This window comes from Grampus griseus (assembly GCF_964374135.1).
Source record: "Grampus griseus genome assembly, chromosome: 1".
In the NCBI taxonomy this organism is placed as follows: domain Eukaryota; kingdom Metazoa; phylum Chordata; class Mammalia; order Artiodactyla; family Delphinidae; genus Grampus; species Grampus griseus.
Genome location: NC_139017.1, coordinates 14,798,775 through 14,823,962, shown reverse-complemented (window position 1 = coordinate 14,823,962; position 25,188 = coordinate 14,798,775). Strand labels below are relative to the sequence as shown.

The 25,188-nt window shown below is 37.0% G+C and overlaps 1 protein-coding gene across 1 annotated transcript in view; it reads left to right on the top strand.

The window, feature by feature from the left end:
• Nucleotides 1–5,933: 5,933 nt before the first annotated feature.
• Nucleotides 5,934–25,188, top strand: part of USH2A (usherin) — a gene marked incomplete at its 5' end in the record, with an annotated part of 770,156 nt that continues 750,901 nt past the window's right edge. The window contains 2 exons of the mRNA XM_082666701.1: nt 5,934–6,418; nt 10,002–10,167. Coding sequence (XP_082522827.1) covers nt 5,934–6,418; nt 10,002–10,167 — 651 coding nt within the window. The remainder of the gene's footprint in view (nt 6,419–10,001; nt 10,168–25,188) is intronic.

Sequence of the window (25,188 nt, the reverse complement as noted above, 5' to 3'; positions counted from 1 at the left end):
GTGCGTAAGTGTGAACGTGCTGTTTCTTAGAGTGTAGGCAGCTTCAACTTTTCTAAATATGCCAAATTGTTCTTTGGAGCATTTGCATTAATTTACCCTTCCACCTGCAATATTTAGAGTTCATTTTGCTACATACCCTTCATAATGGTTGGCATTGTCCTAATATAAAATGTGTATGATCTAGCGTGTGTAAAATAAAATTTCATTGTGGTTTTAATTTGCCTCTCTGTAAATATTGATGAAGTCCAATACTTTCTGTAAGTTTATTGGCCCCTCATGTTTACTGTTCTCTGAAATCCTTGTTTATATCATCTGTCTTTTTAAAAAGAATTGGAATATTCGTCTTTCGATTCACAGAAATTATTTAAGCATTCTCTGTGTTCATTCTTTTCCCATCACATGTGTGACATGTCTCTAGTGTTGTGGCTTAGGTTTTCTTGGGTTTTCCCTTTATGGGGACATTTGATGAACAGAAGTTCTTGATTTTAATGTAGTCCCATTTATTTATCTTTTATGTTTTACACTTGTGTCCAGTTTAAGAAATATGTTCCCATCTTAAGGTGGTTAAAGCATCTTCTTTAATTTCAAGAGATTTTCAAGTTTTGTCTCTAAACGTTTAGGTCTCAGTCTATCTCGAAGTAACTTTCGTATATACTGAGAAGTAGGGATCCAATTTCATTTTATTTTCCAGTAAGTGCAATTGATTTTCCTTGTAAAATTTACTAACTAGTTCATCCTTTTTTTAGTGATATGCAGGGACAAATATAAGTCTATATATGTGTGAGTCTTTTCCTGTGGTTCTTGATGTTTCTATCGGATTTTTTTCCCCATCTCTGCATTAATGTTGCACACTCCTAGTTTATATGGCCCTATATACATCTTGATATCTGTTAGCAAAGTCCCTCATCTTCTATCTTTGCAGTGCCTTGGATACTGTCGGCTGTTTGCTCTTTTTTATATGTTTTAAAATAGGTGTGTCAAGTTCCATGAGTAACTCTGCTGTGCTTTTCATAGGAATTGCATTGGATTAATAGACAACTATATGAAAACTTCATCCTCGTGATAGTCGTTGAATCCAAGAACATAATTTCTCTCTCTGTTTTTGGTCTCTTACATGTTATTCAGTAAAACTTGATTTTTTTCATAGTAGTAATGCAGTTTTTAGATTTGTTCTTAAGTACCTTATAATATGAATAGCATCTTTTAGTTATATTTTCTAATTTGTTTATTTCATCCTCTATCTGTCACAGAGACGTGCAGTTGATTTTTGTTTATTGATCTTTGCATCCCTCGTATTAAACTAAATTATTCTGCAGTAATAAAGAACGCCAAGATTTCAAAAAATTCCTTTAAACAATCAAAGTTATTTTTCACACATGCTATGTGTCCAGTAGGGCTGGCAAGCAGACTCTGATCTATGTCTTCCCAGCCAGGGCAAGAGGCTGACAGAGCAGGCACCATCTGGACGTGGCAGAGTGAGCACAGGAAATTGCACACTGGTCCTTGTAGCTTTCCCCTGGCAGTGGCTCATATTTCATTGGCTAAAGCAAGTCACGTGGCCACCTCTAACTTGACAAGGGGTCAAGTAGTTTGTGCCTAGAAAAAAGAGCCCAAAATTGATGAGCAGCATTCATCATATGTACATCTTCTCTCCAGAACCTAGGTCAAATATTTGTCTTTGGATTTTGTTATTTAGAGAAATGTATGACATTTGATAATCATTTTCAGTACTTATGCTTTGGTTTATCTTTTCCTTATTTTCACGCACTGGCTAGTAAAATGTTGATTAGAAGCTGTGATAGTAGGTGTTCTTGCACTACTCCTGTTTAACAAAAGTGCTATTTATCCTGATTATTATTATTTATGATGTTGCTTTTGTAAACCGTCAAGTTATAGAAGTTTTCTTCTTTAGTTTGTTAAGGGTTTTGGTCCTAAAAACTCACAAGAATTTTTACTATTTTTATGGTGAATTAATATATTTTTTAAATTCAAACCAATTTTGCAATTCTGGAATAAAGCCAACTTAAAAGATTTAAGCTTCTTATATACTTCTCAATTCAGTTTGCTTATGTTTTATTCAGAATTTTTTTTTGCAGTATGTATATGAGCATGATTGGTCTTTAATTTTCCCTTATCATATTTTCTCTCTCTCTCTCTCTCTCTCTCTCTCTCTCACACACACACACACACACGCACTCTCTCTCTCTCTCCCTCTCTCTTTTGGTTATACTGCTTCAAAAAAGAAGGGAAATATTCTCTTATTCGATTTGCAAGAATGTTTGTAAAAATTGGAATTACAGTTTTCCCAGATGGGTGGTATAACTGATTTGCGCAACTCTCCAGGCCCACAGTTTTCCTTGTGGGAAGACATTTAACTGCAGACTATAACAGATAGAACTATTCATCTTAAATTTTTTTAAATTTACTACTCTTTTTTTTTATAGAGGTATAATTTGCACAAAGCGAACAAACCTTAAGTAAAGCTTGAGGAACTTTTAAAAATGTATCCACCTGTGTAACCACCACCCATATCAAGATAAATGTCCAGCACTCCTGCTGGCTTCTTTGAACACTTTCCAGTCTCTTCCTCTGTCTTAAAGAGAGCACTATTCTGACTTCTGTCACCACAGATTAGCTTTGCCTTTGCACTTCATATAAATGGAATCTTACACTATGTTCTTGGGGGCGTCTGCCTTATTTCACTGACGACCATGTCTGTGACATTTATCTACGTTGTTGCTTGTAATGGTAGTTCACTTTTCTTTCTTTGTGCTTTCTCCTTCCAGCCTATGCATATACCACAATTTCTTTATCTGTTCTGCAGCTGATGGACATCTGGGTTGTTTCCATCTCTCCTTCTTCTTGAATCAGTCTAAGTTGGAAATATTTTAAGCAACTTTTCCAATTTGCCTAAGAACTCAAGTTTAATTCTCATAAAATTGTCTACTTTTTCTTGTATCTGTAATCACATTGCCTCTGTAGTTTATGCCTCTAATTTCACATCTAATAGTACTTATTATACATTCACTGTTTTTCTAGATCATTTATGGCAGAGGTTAGTCAATTTTAATAGTAAATTAAAGAATGTTAACCCAAGGATATCCCTTGATTTTGTCCATCAATAGGAGCTAAGCCTCAAGGACTTGAAAAACTAAGCTTATTATAGTAATGTTTTCCACAATAATGAGTATGAAATTACTTACAGTTGTCTAAAAGACCATGTTTTGGACTTTTTCGGAGGAAGGAAATTCTGAGTCAATGATGTCTTTACCACTAGAAGAAGAAATTGCTAGCAATTCTCAACTGTTCTTTGAAGAACTGAGTCAATTTCACAGCCTTTGAATCTGGGCTTGGCCATGTGACTTGCTCTGGTCAATGGGAACATTAGCAAGTATGATATAAGCAGATGCCCGAATAATACTTTTACCTTAGGCTCTCCCATCTTAGGTTGCTCAGAATTTTCCTGCTGTCACCAGAATGAGCTTGGGTTAGACTCCCATGAGTGTCAAGCCAACTGCTAGATTAGAGAGTGAGGCCACATCAGACCATCCAGCCCCAGCCAAGCTGGTCTAGAACAGAACTACCCAGTGAATCCATGAAAATATATGAGAAAAATAGTAGCACATAGTTACTTGTGTTGAACTAAACTTTCCTCCTGTACACTCTTACTTTTTTTTTTCTTTATGTATTTCTCAGGCACTTCTAGTGGTGGTAGAACTGTTGGTGCCCAAATCATTTACCAGATGTATCTTCACGATTGATAGTACAGAATTGCAAAAGTTGAGGGCTGTGTCAATCCATTGTCTGCCCTTGCAAATTACAGGCAGCGTTTCTGGTTGTGGAGCAGAGTTGCTAATCTTAGATCGTCTCTTTTGAGTCATGACTTCCTACTACAAAGCAGGAGTTGTTATGTGGAGATGATTTTTTTATCCCCAGAATGGTGACCCAAAAGATACACTGAAGCACCACAATTAAAAATTAAAGTTAATCTTTGGATTCTTAAGGCAATAAGAGGAGCCAGACATTGAATAACACATTGGAAGACCAATATTGGTTGCATGTTTTGTAGAGGTGTGAGTAATCCATTTGTCTACTTCACTGTGTCCTACGTACCTATTTCCAAACATATTTCCCCAGATTTTCCTTACATATTAGCTGGTTTTACATTAAAATTTGCTTTTAAATAAAAATTGCCCTTGCAAGATTATAATAATCAACTAGTAGAGAGAATAGGATAATTTGACAAAAGATGAAGATTTCCTCTGGAAGCACCTAGTTCTGACTGGTAAAGTGGATACTTAAAAGTTATGGCCAGGTCTCTCTTGGAAGAGAAATGAAAGGGAATTTGAGTGAAGACATTCTGGAGTTGTCTCTGCCTGCCTTACTAACAAGAAATGCCATACAGACATTTCTCTCACTTCTAAACATTTCTCCAAATATGATAACTTATAGAAAAAGCCCAACTGGCTAGTTGTTTCCCAAATGAGTTTTCCATTTATAAGACAGTGGAGGGATAGAAGTATCAGTTGCTTTAGAATGTTTCTCCTATAGGATGGGATGTCCCAGACGGTTGAAGAGAGTTTTGGATGTAATAAAACTACATAGAATTGACATCAAACATGCATTCGTAAAGACACACATATTCATATCCAGTCAAGCAGCTAAGAAGTCAGCGGTCCTTTTGCTTCTGTAAGATCATTTTGATGACATGATTAAATGGATTGAGGTGCATGAAAGCCAGGGAAAGGGGAGGGGCAAAAGAAGGGATTAGAGGATAAGGTGCACTGCTACTTTAAAATTATGCATGCCTGGCCCCATGCTGGTCCCTCCCACTGCTTGAGGCACCTGCTGGAGGCTCGAGGAGCTCAGTTCCAGGCGGGCCAGCCAGCAGACTGCACTCTGAGTTTCAGGTAACCAAGCGTTCGCTGCGCAGAATCCCTGACTTGGGCACCCAAGTCTTCCATGCGGCCGTCCTGCTGCTGTGGCCTATTTGCTGAGACTTTCCGGAGGTTACCGCAGCGTTGCCAGGCAACCAGGGACAGCGGTCCTGTGAAGAGCCATTTGTCACACTGAGGGGCCTGGTTGAAATGCTATAAAGAAATGGTAACTCAGCTTATTTATCAATACAATTACTTACACAGTATCAGGGGTCCATATGTAACCTACACAAAGTCTTATGAGGAAACACACAAACGTTTGCTAAATACGGAGGCGTGGGACGGACAGATGGTGCTGGGTTTCTAATCAGCTTTACCGTGAGCTTAAAGTTGCCGCACATGCTGCGATGAGGCGGGGGGAAAGGCCCAAAGTGCTTTGCCAGCTTTATTCGGGACATCTGCAAGTTAGCTCTGCGTTAGCAACGTCCCGTGCGTGTGTGAAGGAAATCTATATAGTTCTTTACCTTGTGAAGGAGAGTGGTTAGTGCTAATTCCCTGGGGTGGAGTAGCAATCTGAAATTACTGTGTGGGGAAATACATTAATAAAAGTATGTGCACATACGTGTACGTCCAACTGGTTGTCCTGTGGGCTTTTCGAGTGTTTGATTTGCCCGATGAAGAGAGTTACCAAAAGAATGAGTGTTTTACTCTAGAGAGTGTACTTCAAAATGTTTTTAAGAAGTTTAATCATGTTTCCTGGGGACTCGGAATCCCCCTGCTTAGAATGTACCGACAGTTTTAAAGATGTAACAGTAACAGCTCTTCCTTGACTCTCTGCTTTTGATTCCCAGACACCAGCTGCTACTCATGTCTTCGCCATCACTAAGGAGGCCTCCGGTGTTACCCCAGTGTGAAAAGGCGTCTGCGGTTTGCCGAAAATGGATTTATCTCAATGTTATTTAAAGCACGCCGTGTTAAAGAGTCGCTGGCCAGCGCCGTCGGCCTGATTATTTATTTAGGAACGCTTGATCGGAAGGAGAATGCTTTTGTGTAAACATGAATTGCCTGGCACTTTCTTTGGGCTTCGGCTTCTTGTTTCCCACCCCTAAAACGTGGCTCTTTACTTATTTTGCTTCCATATCGTGGGCTGACTCGCAGGGCCTTTTCCCAAGGCTGGAGAACGTGGCAGCTTTCAAGAAGGTTTCGGTGGTGCCAACCCAAGCGACGTGTGGACTCCCAGCCCGAAGCACCTTCTGTCAGAGCTCTGCCGCAGCTGAAGGCCTTCGGGTCTGTCCCCAGCGGTTCTGCATTCAGGATTGTCCTTACCGATCGTCGCCCCCCACCTACACTGACCTCTTCTCAGAGGGCCTCAGCGGCTGCATCACCGTAGACCGGCGTGATCTGAGTCCCGATGCCCACGGCCCTTCTGCAAGTTTCATTTTTGGAAATCACCAGAGTTGCTTTGCCTCTCCTCCTGCTGCCAGGTTGGCGGCATCATTTACTCTAGCTGTGTGGTTGAAACCCGAGCAAGAAGGTGTAATGTAAGTAGCAGAGGGAGTGTAAGCTTTCCTAGGGTCCTGCAAAATCAGTAAGAGTCAAGGGTATTGCAACTTGAATTCCAACCTAGAAATGAAGGCACTTTGGAATCGATGCAACTGAAGACCTACTCCTATATTAGGCTCTCCTGGTCAACTTTATATTCCAAATAATTTTTCCTAAGTTCGAAGTATTTTTCTCCTTTCCATGGATGAAGTAAACCCTCAGAGAAGAGTGTGTTAAAATAATTTCATGGCAGGCAGACATATTTACACCTGGCTCTTTTTTTTTTTTTTTTTTCCAGCAGTTTAGCTAAACTTTTGGTCTTAGTTTTCAGAGGCTCAACCAGGCTCAGTGTGAGTTTTAAGTCATGGGGACTAGCAATACAAATAATGGATATTTTCAAAGTTTTGGTCCAGGTTTGTATAACCAACTTGCCCTTACTAGAGTATACAATTTTCATTAGGCATGTAGTTCTCTGAGAGCTAAGGACTGTGTTGTCTGCATCCTTATTTTCCCAGGAAGAGATGTTTGTTTAACTCATCTTGGAAGATGCTCAATAATGAGTTGAATAAATGAATGACACTCTATCTCTGAAAAGAGGTCGCTTTTGGCCCTTCGCTTCCTGGCGTTTTCATCTGTTAGGAAGTATACAGAGAAGCATAAAAGCTTCTCAAAAGCATTCATGCCATTCATCCCAGTAGAAATGCCTTCAGTGAGTTCGGAGGGGGGCTTCGTTAACATTTGTGGTTATTTTCTGTAATCACCTGATTTTCATTCTGTAATAGTTTCTGAAGCTGTATCTAATGTTTCCCCTAAGTGTTTAGAAACAATCTGGAAACTGGAACGAGTAGGACAGTTTTGAGGCATATTTTGCTCATCTTTCATCTTCCTGTAGGGCTTTTGCCTCTTCTCCTTGTGAAGTTTTCTTTGTATGAGGATGTTGGCCAAATATCTAAAAACTCATGAAACAAACCAGAAGAGTCTTATAATTTCATAAGCAAATATGGCTTAAATATCTTTGGTGTTTAGTTTTAATGTGCCAAGTGAAAGTTGGCATATTTTCATCTTGTTTTATTTGGAGTGAAAATCGTCACAAACCGTTACCCCTATTTCTGTATGTGTCCTGAAAGAAAACCCTGTTTTCTTACTGTTTGAAATGTCAGTAAATCCAACCTACTTAGTTTATGTAACTAACGTGCAAAGAGTTTTAAAAAATTGTCTCTTGACAAATATGGCTAGGATGAAATATTTTTTTCCAAGCTTTTTACAAGGGATATGTCTCTACCAAATTCATCTTCCATTGGTATCATTTTGTATAAATAAGACAGAGGAGTATTTATAGAGGCAGTAGCACATGGTATATGGTTTTGAGAGTTCCATGCATCAAGGTCCTTTCCATTCTCAAAACTGAAATACCTGTGGGAATTGGGGGAATTTCAGGGTGTTTGTACTAGATAAGTAAAACAAACAAAACGTGGATTATCCAATTATTGTTTATTCAGGAGCAAAATAAATCCAGTTCCTAAATATTTTGCTACCTGCCTTCCTCTCACATTCATTATCTACCCAAGCTAGTATGTTTACAAGCAAACAAAATAGCAAGGAAGATAATCAATAACATATTAAGAAATGCATTTTCAGTAAGCTTGGGGAAATAAGCCTGCATGTGGCAAATACATCCTTGAGTAATGGTCAAATTCTAACTTGTAGATTTAACTCAAGAGAAATGAACAGAGGCAAACTCTTCTTAGATTGTTTAAGACCTAGAGACAGGGAATAGAGAGAAATTCTTTCATTCCAATGACTTAGAAATATTCACCTACCAAAGGGTTAAAAAAAATCACAATAGAATTTCCATAGGGTTAAAAACAATCACAATAGAATTTCCATAAAATCGTATTTCCACTTTATATAAAATCTGTATGTCAACTAAACCTATTTGCCTTATTTAAAATATATATATTTGGCCTCATAACTTTATCACCAAATATATGTACAGATAGAGTAAAAAAGTGACAGTGAAATAGTGACTGGTAAGTGTTCTCCGGTCATATTACCTCTCAATTCTCAAAAAGAATAAATGCAAGTGAGAAGGAATGATTTGTGAAAAAATGTGCCCTTTAAGGAAAGTTTTAAAAACACCTTTAGCAAGAATTCTTGGTTTGCCCAATCTTACCTTTGCCTCTTCGATTCTTCCTACTCAGATCACTGACTCATTTTTTTGAGGCTCTACTATAAACCAGGCTATGGTGCTATTGTCAGAAAACTCATGATCGAATGGGAAGACAGATGGATGGGTGTTGTTACCAAGGCAGCACGATAAGTGAGCTCAAGGGAAGGCCCCTTACGAACCTTGAGCAGGGAGGATTCTAGGATCAGGCATTATCCTGCAGATGCTGAGTAGGAGGCAACCAGGTGAAGAAAGGAACCCAGACTCCTCTAGGACTTGATAAAATTCTCCTCCCTGGGATGTACCTACCGCCTTCTTGAGTTCTTGTCTGTGAGATGCAGACTGATGAGTATCTTTAATAGCTAGTTATTTGGGGGGGATGTTGATGGCTACTGTCCATGATATTTCTCTTTAAATAGCAGATTTGGAGGAGGGAGCTCTTCTCTCATCTGCTAAAAAGTTGAGTTGCTAGGTTGAAATGTAATAGGAAAGGGTTGCTTAAGTTCATATCTGTTTCTGCTCAGTGGGTACAGAGTGGCTAGGCACATGCAATGATATAATTAGTATAAAATAAAATATATTAAACATAAATCAAGAGAGAAATTAGAAGACATAAAAAATAAAAATGTCTATTTAAAGGGATGGGAAAAGGGTGCCATTGTGATCAGAATAGAAGTGATTAAAACAAAGTAATTTGATAACTGGCCCTACACAGACCTAAAATTTTTCTGAAAATTCTTCTATTTTATCAAAATATTGCACTGTACTCTTAGAAGATTGGATGACCTTTCCTCCAGGATCATTACCATGATCTCAGTGCCTCAGTTGGGCCGTGTGGTCATGGCGAGCTACAGACACTGGCTTTGGCTTCTGGCTAGTTGATGATGAGCAAAGTAAAGGCTATAGTCGTCCATTCTCCATTTCATCATGAGAATTAAATAGAGCAATTCTGACCTCAGGGTTAGCGGTTTAGAGCCTTCTATGGACACTAACCTCTCTTTACATTAAAAAAAAAAAGAAAAAAAAGATTTGCGCCGGTGACTCAATACCCAAGCCAGATGTGGTGTATTGTGCCGCTTCCTATAAAAGAAATAGCAGAGGAACTAATTAGCCAATAGGCTACATGTTGGTTTTGCAGGATGATTCGACCACTTGAGCTCCCATCATGAGTCTCCAATAAAGGGAGTGGAGGTTCTGGGGGAATATATTGTAAATAAGAATTCTATTTTTTATTGAAATAAAAGGGCTTCTTAATTGAGAGAAAGCTTGCCCTGAATTTGATAACATTCAGGTACTTATTCATTGTGACACTTTGAGTGGAGTTTGGGGTCAGTTACGCCACCATCACTGGGTGATGGCTTAGCCTCTCTTTCGGTTGGAGGCTGACCTTTTCTCTTTTCTGGTTGCTTCCCAAGGTGTGTTATAGAGAAGACAGCGGATGGGCAGATTGTGTTCAAACTTACAATATCTGAGAAAGAGACCATGTTTTATTACCGCACAGTAAATGGTTTGCAGCCTCCAATGAAAGTAATGACACTAGGGAGAATTCTTGTGAAGAAATGGATTCATCTTAGTGTGCAGGTGAGTAAAATAAAAAATATTTAACATTTGTTTAAACACAGGGATCCATCTTCCTTTCTTTCCTTTAAATGGCATCTTCCCATCAGATTTGAAGCTCTACCTTTTAGATTTCAACTATGTGTAAATGACAACTAAAGAAAAACGATATTTAAATGACCTAATGATGTATCTCTTGATATACCAGAATTTCCCCCTCAAAATTACTGTGAAAATGCCCACAGAAGGTTAGGACGATCCCATTTGGGGTAGTATCCTCAGGAAATGTTTGTTTTATTTGCTTAGTGTATTTTATTTTGTTCAAAAATGTGGAAGGGCTCTTTTGCAGTCTAGTTCTAATTTTACTAGTCTCGGCAGTATTAAGACCCCTGCCTGGTTTTTACAGTGGTTTTTGGTGGATAGCATCTGATGATATGAATACAATTCGGCTGTTGTGTTAAAATGTTGACCTTAGAACTAATGAACTTCACACATCAGACACTCAAAAGGTGTTATATTATTACTTCAGTTGTCAACCACAGTTTGTATTCGCCTTAGAAGCTGCTAAAGACTGAGATAACTGTGAGATGGTTGGTATTTTATGGTTGTCAGGAATGGAGACAGTTTATTCTTTGGTTTCTTTAGGGCTCTGGAATGGTCCAGTGCAGCTTAAGTCACCCTTGCCTTTTATACCAGAGGTACTGTGTACTGTAGTTCTCAGTATATGCTCTCATAGGTGTGCTCAAATGTGGTCCATGCAAACCCCATTTGCCCTAGAGGACAGTTGTACCCTCGTGCACTTTATGAAAATAATCTTTGATCTCTCACATTTTTTCCCTCACCCTGAAGCAGGTAGACTTCCTTATGTTACTTACCGGGGTTCTTGGCCTCCTTAATCAATAGAAATTGATAAGAGGCCAGACGAGATTCAGGCAAGGCTTTACTGGGGCCCCTGCTGCAGCAGCGGGGAGAAAAAGCAAGTAACAGATTCCCTTGCTCGCTCCCTGAAGGGGGTGGAGCTGATTCCTTATATGGGGTAGGGTAGGGGTGTGTCCAGGGGTTGGGCCACAGTGGTGGCTTAGGTGTTCTGCCCACCCCTTTGGCGGTGCTGTGTGCCGGGGGCATGTGCGGTCCCCTGCTTTTGCTCTGGTTCTTCAGAAGTGGCAGGTTTTTTTTTTGTCTTTTTGTATCTTGTCCATAATTTGCCCCAACTGGACATGCATGCAGTTATTTTTAGTCCCTTATAGTTTCTTTCTTTATATTTTGTTGCTCCAGGAAACATTTGTCCAGGTGTAAACACTGCAGCAAAGGGTCCCAGGTTCCAGCCTATCTCACTTAGAAGGTCTTGAAAATTGTTACTTGGATTTTAAGGTCTCTTTCAGCATAGCTGCCGTTATTGAGGACGTAAATACACTTGAAACATACCTTTGTTTGGCCTGGTAGTATGAAATTCTGCCATGTATGTGCACTGCAATGCATTAAAAGCCTAAGGAAGAACATTTAAAATAGAAATGCAGAGAATTAGCAATGATTGATTTCCATAGGATGGTATTGACACAGTGATATTCAGTCATCATGTTAGACTTATCTACTCTGCTTTTCTCTTTTTTTTATTTACATCTTTATTGGAGTATAGTTGCTTTACAATGGTGTGTTAGTTACTGCTTTATAACAAAGTGAATCAGTTATACATATACATATGTTCCCATATCTCTTCCCTCTTGCGTCTCCCTCCCTCCCACCTTCCCTATCCCAGCCCTCTAGGTGGTCACAAAGCACCGAGCTGATCTCCCTGTGCTATGCGACTGCTTCCCACTAGCTATCTACCTTACGTTTGGTAGTGTATATATGTCCATGCCTCTCTCTCGCTTTGTCACAGCTTACCCTTCGCCCTCCCCACTCTGCTTTTCATTAGGATATGAGTTTAGAAAATCTGGTTGTCAGGACGCAGAGGTTTCCATGCCACCAGGGTTGAAAGGACCGACAAAAAGATAGGTCACGTCTGACATCTGTAGCATATGATGGATTCAGTGTGTCATGCTTGCCTCTCATTTGTTCAGTAGTTAGCAGATAGGGGACTAATTTGTTCTATATCTTATCCATTCCACCCACTGACCAGACCAACAGAATTGTGTTATGACGTTTCCATATAAAAAATGGAAATGGAAACCACTGCAGAGGGGCTTCCCTGGAGGTCCAACGGTTAAGACTCTGCGCTTCCACTGCAGGAGACGCAGGTTTGAGCCCTTGTTGGGGAACTAAGATCCCGCGTGCCGCCGTGTGGCCAAAAAAAAAAACACCGAAGACTGAGGAAATGGAATCTTGAAACGATGTTGAATAGCTATATTTGTCGCATATTTTTATATCAACGCTGATGAAAAAAATGCTTTTTACTTGCCTTTATTTTGCCTTATCTGTGAAAATGTGCCATGTTTTGGCAGGCAGTAGTACATTAAAAGCTTTACAAAGAAAGTTTAAAATTCCAAATGTGAAGAGGTAACCATGACTGAATTACTCCCCTGGGAGTCAGATGCTCTTAGCGTGCCTATTGGAATCAACATTATCATTTCAATACATGTCAAATGTGAGTCACTTCCTAGTCTAGGCAAAATTTCTTTATAAATCTTTAAATCTTCCCCTTCTTTCAAGAAAAGGTTAAAGTACTTATGATTTAATGAGACTGCTTTATTTCATAACCGACTATCAAGAGAAAATTTGTCCTATCCAATTTGTGGTCTTCTTTTATTTATTTACATTTACATAAGTTCCCCCCCATTCTACATTTTACGTTAAAACTACAGAATGAAACAGTCCTAAATCATTAGAAAAGCCGTGCAGATCGCTTATTTATTCGTCTGGCATTTATTGATAGATTTGGGGGTACCCAGCATTATGGAGACCTGGATTCATTCAAATAAAAATGAAAGAGCAATTATTTAAATTGGAGTTCTGCGTAGGGTGCCTTTAAACTGGAAACAAGTCTGAGTACATTTGAGATATTACAATATTTATAATAACTCATAGATGTTTAATAAAGAATGTGCTCATTCCTTGGAAGTTAATACAAAAAGCAGTGGGAAGAATAAGAGATGAGGTGTAGAGAAATCTGACTCAAGTAATGCTACTCAGTAGTTTTAACAAATACACTTGACTCAGTTTTCTTACTTACGTAGTAAGAGGATAGGACTAGATGAACAAAACCAGACTTCCTAGAATTCTACGTTAAAAAGTAAGTGACTTTGAAAGTATGGAAAGCTTCTAAGTTGTGTAGGGTTGTCTAGACAGTGATGGTAAGTGACAGAGCTTTGTCCTCAACTGACGATCGGGTTTGTGCTTTTTTCTGCTTCCCCCTGCTATCTGGTATTTACACAAACATTTTTTTGGTAGATTTCATAGCCAAGATATGGACAAATGCAGCTTGTAACTCTTTCACTAGTTAACTGCAAAGAACATATTTTAATATGAAATGTAACTTATTCTCTGTTGCCTTATAATATAGTGCATCCAAATTCTGTTTGATTTTGAGGTTAGGGACTTCATAATGCTGGGCATAGGCTAGAACACACAGATAATCTGGCTTAGTCGAGTTAAAAATTGCAAGTGTGTAGTGTATGCATATATTTTTACTCATCCTCCAATGTGGCCACAATCAATGAATTTACAAGGTCTGTGCGTGTGTGTATATAAAAATAAAACATCTTTACTCATGGAGTTGGCTCAGAATTTAACTTAGAAAGACACAGTCACATAAAATTAATTAACCGATCTGACCTTACACCTTACCTCAGACAGTTCACTCAGTATCAGCTTTCCATCAGTAAAATCAGAATTCTAATTTACCAAATCCAGAAAAAGAAATGAGTTTTAAATAATTAACTCCCTGGGCAAAAAAAAAGATGCTAGGAAGAGCCAGACATACCAAATGTTGGAGGTCTAGTTTCCTAAACAAAAAATGCCTGATGTTACAGTAATGGATCTAACAGCTTTTATTCAAGAACTAGCATTTCGAAGCTTCAACCTGTTGGAAAATGATTAGTTTTTAAATTAATATTCATTCAGGGACTTGAACCTGACATGATTGCCAATTTAAATTTCACTTTGGAGTTTAATATATTGGCTATTTCAAATTATATCAAGCTGAAATTCGTTATGTCATATATTTTGTACTAAAACTGGAAAAAAATCAATTCAGACTTTTTATTATCGAGTGGGGAACACTGATAACATTAGCAGATTTTTTTTAAAGCTTAGTTTTCATATTGAATCAGCACATGTTATAGTTATTTTAAGAGACCTCTTCGGATTTTCTTTTTTTAAAAAAAAGTTTTGAAAATATGTGAAAGGATTTTACTTCAGCAGTTTGTTAGGGCGTGTGGGTAGTACAACTTGGAAGTATATTGACATTTAGTTGCACATCATTTAAAAGTAAAACCTCAGAGTTTTATGAAACTCTGAAAACTGTTTTCCCTTAAGTAGTACTACACATTGTATAGGACAAATGGCATCAAAGAATCATTAATATAGTAACCCATTAGTAATTATGCTAAAATGCAGTCAAATAATTATGTCCTATAATTAGAAGCTGATGAAATACTGCAAGTATGGACGCAAGAAATAGTTTAGCAGTGGGGTTTTTCACATCATCTATGCTCTTTTGAGAGCTCCTCGATACACTGACAAGTCAAGAGCCACAGATGGTCCTAGCTACAATAAAGTGAAAAAGAGCAGTTCTAATCTGATACAGTGAAGGAAAAAAATGCATGGGTAAATAAAGTTTCAGGGATCAACAGACGAAGAATAGGAGTTTCATAATCATAGTTTGTTCCTGAAAAATGTTATTTGATTTATGTATTCAATCTGAAAAAGGGAAACTATTGATGGTGCTGGAGAAAAAGAAAATGCAATTTAACCAACATTTGTTAGAATAGATAAACCAACTCTCTCAGTGAATCTCTGGAGTGTATGCCCATGTGCACGCTTTATAAAGGTATTGCCATGTCTCTATTGATTGAGGGAACATAAAACGTCCTCACAGCCTTATGGAAGCTTCCTCATTCATTTCAGGAAGCTCTGTGAACTGGCATTCTCCTGGGGGCATCACCTCGACTCCCACCACAAGAGAATCTCAATCCATATCGTTCCTTTAATAATTTTCATTGCTTTAAACTGTAACTATTTACATGTATATGAAAGCCTTCTGTTTGTAGCTAGCCTACTGAATATCACCCAAGTTAGGGGAATAGTTTGTTATTCAAAATGAAGTAAAGATCAATAGAATTTAACAAAGCTTTTCAGAATAATCAGCTGAAAGTGATGATAATAATAACAGCTGTGATTATTGAGCACTGACTAGGTGAACTGGATTAAAAAAGGAGCCTTAGAGAGGTTAAATTGTCTGCCAGAATTTACAGTCTCAATTTTCTCTGACCTTTACCTAAAAAAATAATAAATTGCTGTGAACCTAGGTCACTGAAGACAGAAGAAGTAGTTAATTATCAAAGTTCTCTGAACTCCCCTTGACAAAAACCAAGAACTGAAACAAGACATATTTGTAAAGTAAATAAAATATAAATGAATTTTCATACATTTGTACATATTTGTAATGCTTCACATATTTACATGATTTGTACAAATAATTCAAATCAATATAGTTTACAATCATATCTCTCAGGGATACAGGTGCCTTAAATACATAACAGGATATCATTTTATATACAGTTCTGCTCAATATCTTTTTGGTTTATGACAGTCAGGAAAGACTAGTGGATTAAAGAAAGAATAATCCACTTAACCCACCCTGATCACCTGGTCCGTGGCATACAGAACCAAGCCTTTTGCAAGGATACCTTAAAAATAAGGGGGAATTCTTCCCACTTGATTATGGAGAAAGGTAAAACCCTCCAAGTAAAAACGTAAAAATTATTCTCTGTACATTTTTGCATGAGACTTTAAACTATAATATTTAGCCAAAAGGCAATGTTTAATTCTTGATATTTTACTTAAAATTTGTACAACCCTCGGAAAATTATGTAGCTCCTTGAAATGATAGATACCTGTGACAATTGGGAACAAAGATAAACCCAGCCTATTTAGCTTCTACTGTAAATGACATGTAAAGAAAATAATGTCTGATAAAGTACTTTATAGTCTGCTGTAATGGAGCTTACAGTCTATTGGAAGGAAAAGACAGACAATCACACCAAGGAAAACCAAATTATAACTGTGATATGTTCTGTGGGATCATCTGAAGGACAATTTGATCAAATCTCTGAAGTCAAGGGAAGCTTACTTTGAAGAAATTGTATTAGATACGAGTGTTAGTTTGCTAGGCCTGCCCTAAAAAATCACCAGCTGAGTAGCTTGAAAGAACAACAATGTATTCTCTCCCAGTTCTGGAGGCCAGAAGTCTGAAATTAAGGTGTCTGCAAGACCATGCTCTTTCTAAAACTTATAGAGGAGTAGCCTCACTTGCTTCTTCTAGCTTCCGGTGTTTGCCGGAAATCCTGAGTTTGTAGATGCATCAGCCTCATCTCTGCCTCCGATATCACATGGCCATCTCCTCCCCTGTGTGTGTGTGTGTGTCAGTGTCTCCTCTTTCTGTAAGGACACCAGTTATACTGGGTTAGGATCCAACTAATCAGTATGACTTCACCTTAACTTGATTATATCCACGAAGACTCTGTTTCCAAATAAGGTCATAGTCACAGACATGGGGGGTTAGGACTTCAGTCTGTCTTTTGTGGGGGGACGGAATTTAACTGATAACAGTATATATTCAAAAGAACATACAGGATTGAACTAGGTGTCCAGAGTAGAGACAAACATTTCATCCATGCATAGCAAATAGTGCAGATGCCCTTTTGTAAAAGGGACTTTGTTGCATATGAGATACTGAAAGGCCAGTGGAGGTGGAGTGTAGCAGCATGTGAAATGTAGCCAGAGCCATTGGAAGATGCTATGTTTTAAAGATCACTGTTGGCCATGTGAAAGTGTTTTCAAGAGAACTCTACTGAGATACTTTATGCAGGGAACAGGGGATGAGGGAGGAAGTGGGGGGAAGTAAGGAAAATGTATGGCCTGAGCAGATTATCTTTTCAGAAGGACTATGTTGGTTGCACCGAAGGAGAACAGTTTGCATGAGGACAAGAAAAAAGTGTTGTTAGGTTACTCTTAGAGCCCAAGTGAGATACCTTGAACCATGATGGCAATAGCAGATACACAGAGAAGTGGTCAGCTTTGAAAGCTATTCAGGAATTAAAATCAGAGGGCTTGTTGATGGAAGGAAAGTAGAGGTTAAGGTAAAGGGAGATGATAAATCCCAGATTTCTGGCTTGGATGATTGCATGACTAATGGTTTCATTTGCCCAAGGAGAAGTACTGGAAGAGAGTCAGAATTTTGATATTTAGTACTTACAAGCTAGACTGCAGCTCAGAGCAATACTCAACTCTAGAGATCACTAGCATCATTGAGAAACTTTCAAAGATATTCAGATGCCCACACTCCATTGTGTCTTCATTGGTCTGGGGTGGGGCCCAAGTATTATTTCTTGTTCTGCTTCCTACCTTGATGGATTACAAAGTGTATAACAAAATAAAATAATCAGAATTTAAGACAGGAAATGACTCATTCCAATTCAGGTATGTCAGGAAAGATGCATAAGGAAGGTAGGATCTGAGTTAACTATTGAAGGAAAAATAGGCTTTTAAGGTGGAGAAGAGGAGGAAGGAAGAAATTCTACATACCAGGAATAGGTGAGCAATGCCTGGAAGATGAAAATAGCAAAGATGTTAGTAAGCCTCGGAGGGTCTGAGTTTCTTAGAAAGAAATGTATCATGTGTTAAATGAAAAAGCCTGGAAAAAGTGGCTTAGAGTTTTACATAGAGCTATGAAGTCTTTTGTTTTTGTTTCTCCCTCTGACAGACAACCCAGGTTTTTTCACCTGATCCTAATCCAATCTATTTCGTAACTATTATTCTCCATTAGTATATACACTATATATATATATACATACATATATATACATGTATATGTATATACATACATACATATATATATATATATACACACACACACACCAAAAGAAAAGGTTTGTCTAGCTGATGTATGCAAAAAGATGAACACACCTCTCATTGTAGTGTTTACCCTTTACAAGTCTGAATGTTATCAGTCTAATATTTCATGGCAAAAATTTAAGTTCAGTAAGTAAGACCTTTCCTCTGGAAAAACCTCTAATCAAAATCTAAAGCAAGCTATGGATAAATTAACATTTAAACTTAGAAACTGATATTTGAAGAACTTAGCAATTTTTTTCTGCTAGAAAATGGTTGATTCTCAGCCAATAGCTAGAAAATGTACAATATATGCAAAAGGAAAATATATACAAATATTATAGGGCACAGTTATTCCATACAGTACTAAAATTGAAAATGGCGATAAAAAGAAAAGTATTTTCCAACGTCTTCTTATTTGTTTCAACAATCTCTGGTCTTGCCAATGCCACTATGGTAATTCTCTCAAATTTGTAATGGTTAAAACTTGATGGTAGTGCTTTTTAAAACCTATATTATCTAATGGAATTGTCATTTATATTATATCACTTTCATCTAAAAGCCAAATAAGACAGATCATTTTTGCTTCTTTTGAGGGTAGGCATTTTTGTGTTCACGGGGCTAACTGAAGCCTTCAGTTATACATGAACAATTCCCACTAAAGTCAAAAAGAAGAGCGCTCATATAACCTAGGGCAGAATTTGGCCTATGGTATGTATTGCTTGGTAATGGAAGAGAGAATATGACTTTATTTAAACATGGCCTTGAATAGTTTTCTTTTCCCATATATTTTCCCTTGGTATTTCTCTCTCTCAAATGCGACGTTCAAAAATATTCCAAGCAGCTGTATTGTTCTGGATGCATAATAAGAGCATATGTTCAAGATACCAGTTTAGATATCTCTAAGCCAAAGAAAGAACAGTTAAAATAAAACAAATTATAAAAACTTTTCCAAGAATGGAAAGGCTTTAATAGATTTGTTAATCTTCCAATTATTTAATTACAGCAGAGAAAAAATGATATTTATATATATAATATATATATAATTATGTGTGTATGTATGTCAATATATATTTTTTGTAAGTGTTCATATCAGGAAAAGCAGTCATTCTGCTTTCTAAAGACTACATGAGATAATCCCTGAAAAACATTGTATATTCTAGAAGTAGAAAACTAGTTGGATTCTCTTGTTTATGATTTGTGTTCATGGTTCTCAATCTAGGGAGAAAAGAAAGAAAGGAAAAAGGAAAGGGCAGGGAAAGGACATAAGGCATTCCAATTGGGGGTCGGGGAGGAGAGGAGAGCCAGAGACGAAGGGCTGGAAGAGGAGACTCAGCTCGTGCCAGTTTCACTGTAGTGGGGTTGACCGAGAAAGTTTAGATTATGGATGTACAATATGTAATGTTAATTTTGTTGTTTTCTGGGATGCAAATCCATTGTGTTATTGTAGTTATTTGGCCAAAATCGATTACAGGTAGCTATTTTGAGGGGTTTGGTACCTTAGGGAATTTATATAAAAGAGTTGGGTTCAATGTTTGGGTTGAATGAGAGGTAGCAGTAAACTGGAAATAAGATGAATTCTGTGGGAATACACATTGGGACAAATGGTGACCATTATTATTGAATCCCTTAAAATACCTGTAGCAGTCTCAGACAGAACATCTCAAAGTTTGTGGGAAGAGGCTTTTATAAATATTAAAGAGAAGTGAGACCCAAGAAATTTTGAAAACTAGGGAGCACTAAACTTGGAGGGGTCCAGTGTAGATAGTGCTTCTTTGTTTATTTTTAATTAACTTTTTTTGAGATAATTGTCGACTTGCAAACATTTGTGAGAAATAATACAGAGAGATCCCAAGTAACCCTTACCCAAGGGTAACATCTTGCAAAACTATAGCATAATATCACAACCAGGATACTGACGTTGATACAATCCACCCACTTTATTTAGACTTTCCATTTTTCTGGACTCGTTTGGGTGTGTAGTTCTACACAGTTTTATCACATATGTAGATTTGTGGCTCCATCATAGTCAAGATAAAGAACAGTTCTATTACCATAAGGCTACCCCAAATTTCCCTTTTATAAACACACCCAACCTGTTCCTTACTTCACCATGGATTTCATATTTTTAATATATTTCAGGGCCTGTGCCTTTCTATATAAGTTTTAGAATAAATTTACCTGTGTCTACCAAATGTCTTGTTGGGATCTTGTTAGGAATTTCATTGCATCTCTAGATCAACTTGGGGAGAATTGGTATCTTTTACTATGCTGAACCTTCCAATACATGAACAATTTAGATCTTTGATTTCTTTTATTGGTATTTTGTAATTTTCAGCATACAGATCCTGTGCATGTTTTGCTAAGTTTATTCATAAGTGTTTATTTTTCTTTGGAGTGATTGAAATTGGTCATAGGTTTTAAATTTTAGTTCCCACATATTTTTTGTTATAATACAGAAGATGGTACTGATTTGGGGGGGCTTGATCCTATATTTAAAAACCTTGCTGAACTAACTTATTAGTTCTGAAAGTTCTTTTGTAATTTGTTGGGATTTTCTACATAAACAATCATGTTTCCTGCAATTAGGAGCAGTTTCTTTCTTTCCAGTCTGTGTGATTTTTATTTCTTTGTTGCAATAGCTAGAATTTCTAATACTGTGTTGAATAAGAGTGGTAATGACAAACATCTTTGCTTTGTTTCTGATCTTAGGGAGAAAACATTCAGTTTTTCATGAATAAGTATAATGTTAGCTGTAGATGCTCTTCATCATGTTGAGAAAATTTCCCTTTATTGCTAGTTTACTAAAAATTTTCATCATAATGAATGTTGGATTTTGTTAAAGTCCTTTTTTACATCAATTGATGAGATTTTTCTTCTTTAGCCTATTAATCTGGTTGGTTACACTGATTGATTTTCAAATGTTTAACCAACTTTACATACCTGAAATAAATTCAACTTGGTCATGATGATTCCTTTTATATGCTGCTTGATTTGATTTACTAGTACTCCTCTGAGGAATTTTCCATCTATGTTCATGAGCTGTATTGATCCATAGTTTTCCTTTCTCATACTATCTTTTGGTATTAGGTTAATGCTATCCTCATAAAATGAGTTGGGAAGTGTTCCCTCCTATTCTGTTTTCTGAAATAGATTATGTAAAATTAGTGTTAATTCTTCCTTAAATGTTTGGTAGGCAGATTTTTAATTAAATTGAATTTCTTTAATTCAGATTGTCTGTTTTATCTTGGTTGATTTTAGGTGGTTTGTGGTTTTCAGATAATTAGTCTATTTCTTCTAAGATGTTGAATTTGTGACTTTAATATTATTCATCTTATCTTTTATTACCCCTTATTATCATTTTACTGGCTATAGGATCTAAAGTGATATCACCTGCTTCATTATTGATATTATTCGTGTCTTCTCTCTTATAATTGTTAGTCTTGCCAAAAGTTTATAATTTAATTGATATTTTTGAAAAACCACATTTTTCCTTGATTTTTCTCTATTGTTCAGCTATCCTCAGTTGCATTGATTTCTGCTTTTATATTTATTATTTCCTTCTGTCTGCTTGATTTGCGCTTATTTTGCTCTCTTTCTGGGGTTTCTTGAGGTAAGAACTTAGATTGATATTTCCAGACCTTTTCTCTTCTTAAAAGCCAGCAGTAGGTTTAGTGCTGTGATTTAGTGTGTAATTTAATTTAATGTTTAATTTAGTGTTGTAAATATTCCTCTTTGTACTGCTTTAGCTGTATCACAAATATTTTAGTATGTTGTATTTTCATTATTATTCAGTTCTATGTATTTTTTATTTTTGCTGAGACTTCTTTGACTCATGCATTAATGACAAGTAGGTTGTTTAGTTTCCAAGCTTTTGAAGATTTAACCAAATTATATTTCTGATATTGATCTCCAATTTGAATCTATTGTGGTCAGAAAAAACACTGTTTGGTTTCAGTTCTTTAAAATTTGCTGAGTTTTTAAAAAATGGTCCCACGTTCTTGGTGAACGTTCTGTGAGCACTTGAAATTAATGTGTATTCTGCTGTTGCATAGTGTGTTATATATATATATATATATATATATATATTCTGTATATATTATTTATATTCTGCATATATATCAATTATCTATGTATCTATCTAATTTTAATCCACTCTGCCAATCTCTGTCACTTATTTGGTGTATTTAGACCATTTACATCTAAGCTTCTTAATGATGTGATAGACTTATGTCTGCAATTTTGTCATTAGTTCTCTGTTCCTTCTGATTTTGGTTTTTCTGTTTCACTTTTCTTACCTTGCTGTGGGTTACTTGAACACATTTTAGGATTCCATCTTTATTTATAACATTTCTGGTGTATCTTTTTGTATAACGTTCTTAGCGGCTTACGTATTACAGTATATATAATTAACTTAGTCTACTGACATTGATGTTTTGTCACTTCATTTGAAGTGTAGAAACGTTACTTCCATTTAGGTCCCTTTACCTACACTGCTTTTTAAGTATAATTGCCTTGAGTGTTTCCTCTCCATACATTGAGCACCACATCAAATGGTGTTAAAGTTTTTGCTTTGACCATCAAATATTATTTAACAAACTCATGATAAGGATAGTTTATGTATTTACTCCTAATATTACTCATTCTGATGTTCTTATTTTCTTCCTGAAATTTTAAACCTTTTGTTGTCATTTTGTTTCTCTTTAAAGGACTTTCTTTAGTCCCTCTTTAAGAGTGAGCTGGATGAAAACAAATTCTCTTAGTTTGCATTCAACTGAGAATGTGTTGATTTTCCCTTCATTCCTAAAGGATATTTTTGCTGAATGTAAAATTTGTGATTGAGAGTTAATTTCTTTCATTACTTGAAAAATGTTGTGCTGCTCCTTCTGGCTTCCATCGTTCAGGTGAGAAACCTGTTGTAATTTGAATTGATATTCCCTTATAAGTTTTGCATCATTTTCCTGTGGCAACTTTCAAGAGTTTCTCTTTGTGCTTTGTTTTCAGAAGTTTAATATTGAATTCCTTGGCATGAATTTCTTTGATATTATCCTATTATTGGGAGTTTGCTCAGCCTTATGAATCTGTACGTTTATGTCTTTTGCCATTTTTCAATGTTTTCAGACAGTATTTCTTTCAATATATTTTCAATGTCACTGTCCTCTATGATTCTAATTATAGAGATACTATCTCTTTGTTATTGTCCCACAGATCCTTGAGGCTCGCTTCATTTTATTTCTTTTAATATTTTTTTCTCTTTTGTTTCAATTTAGGTAAATACCATTGATTTGTCTTCAAGTTCACAGTTTCTATTCCATCATCTTAACTTTACTCTTGAGTCCATATAGCAAGTTTTTTAATTGTCTCAAAGTTTTGTTTAAAAAGAATTCTTAAATTTCCATTTGGATCTTTTATTATAACTTCTATTACTTTGCTGAGATTTTCTCTTCTTACTTCATTCACTTTGAAAGAATTCACAATTTCTTGTGGAAGTATTTTTATGCTTTTAAATCCTTATCAGATAATTCTTCTATCTGATTCATCTCAGTGTTGGTATTGGTAGATTTTCTGTTCTCATTCAGGTCATAGTTTTTCTGGTTATTTGTATGACATGTGACTTTTATTTTATCCTGGACATTTTGATTACTATATTATGAGACTCTGGCTCCAGTTTACTTTTCGTTTTATCATTAGGCTGTCCCCCTATTGAGATCTGACACAATGGCCAGCTGAATGTATATGTTCAGTTTCCCACCTGTTCCTGTCACCATCACCTCACTGGTGGCCTTGTTGCAGATGACGGGTTGGAAGGTTAGCATTTTCAACACCTCCTTGGTGAAAGTGGGTCACCTACCCACCCACCTGTCGTCTCCAAATGCTTATGGATTCTTATTTTTTAATTTGATTTTTATTTTATATTGGAGTATAGTGGATTTACAGTGTTGTGTTAGTTTCAGGTGTACAGGAAAGTGATTCAGTTATACATATATCTATTCATTTTCAGATTCTTTACCCATGTAAGTTATTACAGAATATTGAGTAGAGTTCCCCATGCTATACAGTAGGTCCTTGTTGATTATCTATTTCATACATAGTAGTGTGTATATGTGAATTCCAAACTCCTAATTTATCCCTCCCCACCACCTTTCCCCTTTAGTAACCATAAGTTTGTTTTTGAAGTCTGTGAGTCTTTTTCTGTCTTATAAATAAGTTTATTTGTATCATTTTGTAGATTCCACATATAAGTGATATCATATGATATTTGTCTTTCTTTGTCTGACGTACTTCACTTAGTATGATAATCTCTAGGTCCATGCATGTTGCTGCAAATGGCATTATTTCATTCTTTATTATGGCCGAGTAATATTCCATTGTATATATGTACCACATCTTCTTTATCCATTCCTCTGTCGATGGAGATTTAGGTTGTGTCCATGTCCTGGCTATTGTAAATAGTGCTGCAATGAACATTTGGGTGCATGTATCTTGTCGAATTACGGTTTTCTCCAGATATATGCCCGCTGAGCCCCACTGTCACCAGAGGGGGAAGCACATTGCTGACTCACACCCCTTTGTGACTGTGGGGTGAGTGGAAGCTCAGCTTCTTGCTGGTCCCCATCCCATTGACACCAAGGAAGGGGCAGTGGAGTGTCAAGTAACCCCTCTCCTGTCACCTTATTCTGCTTCATGGATGCCAGGTGTAAGTGGAGGCTCAGCTTCCCCTTGGGTTCATTTCACAAGGAAGTAAAGAGGACAGTGGAATACTGACCAGCCCTACCTCACACCACATCCTTCAGTCTCACTAACACAAGTTGGGATGGAGGCCCAGCTCAGCTCCCCATTAGGCTCACTTGGTGGGAGTTGGGTGTGAAACAGAATACAGACTAGCCCCGATACACAACACTGCATTCAGTCTCATTGCCATGAAGTGGGTGTAGAGGTACAGCTCTCACCTGGGCTCCCCGACACCAAGGATTGGGGGAGATAAAGTGCTCACCA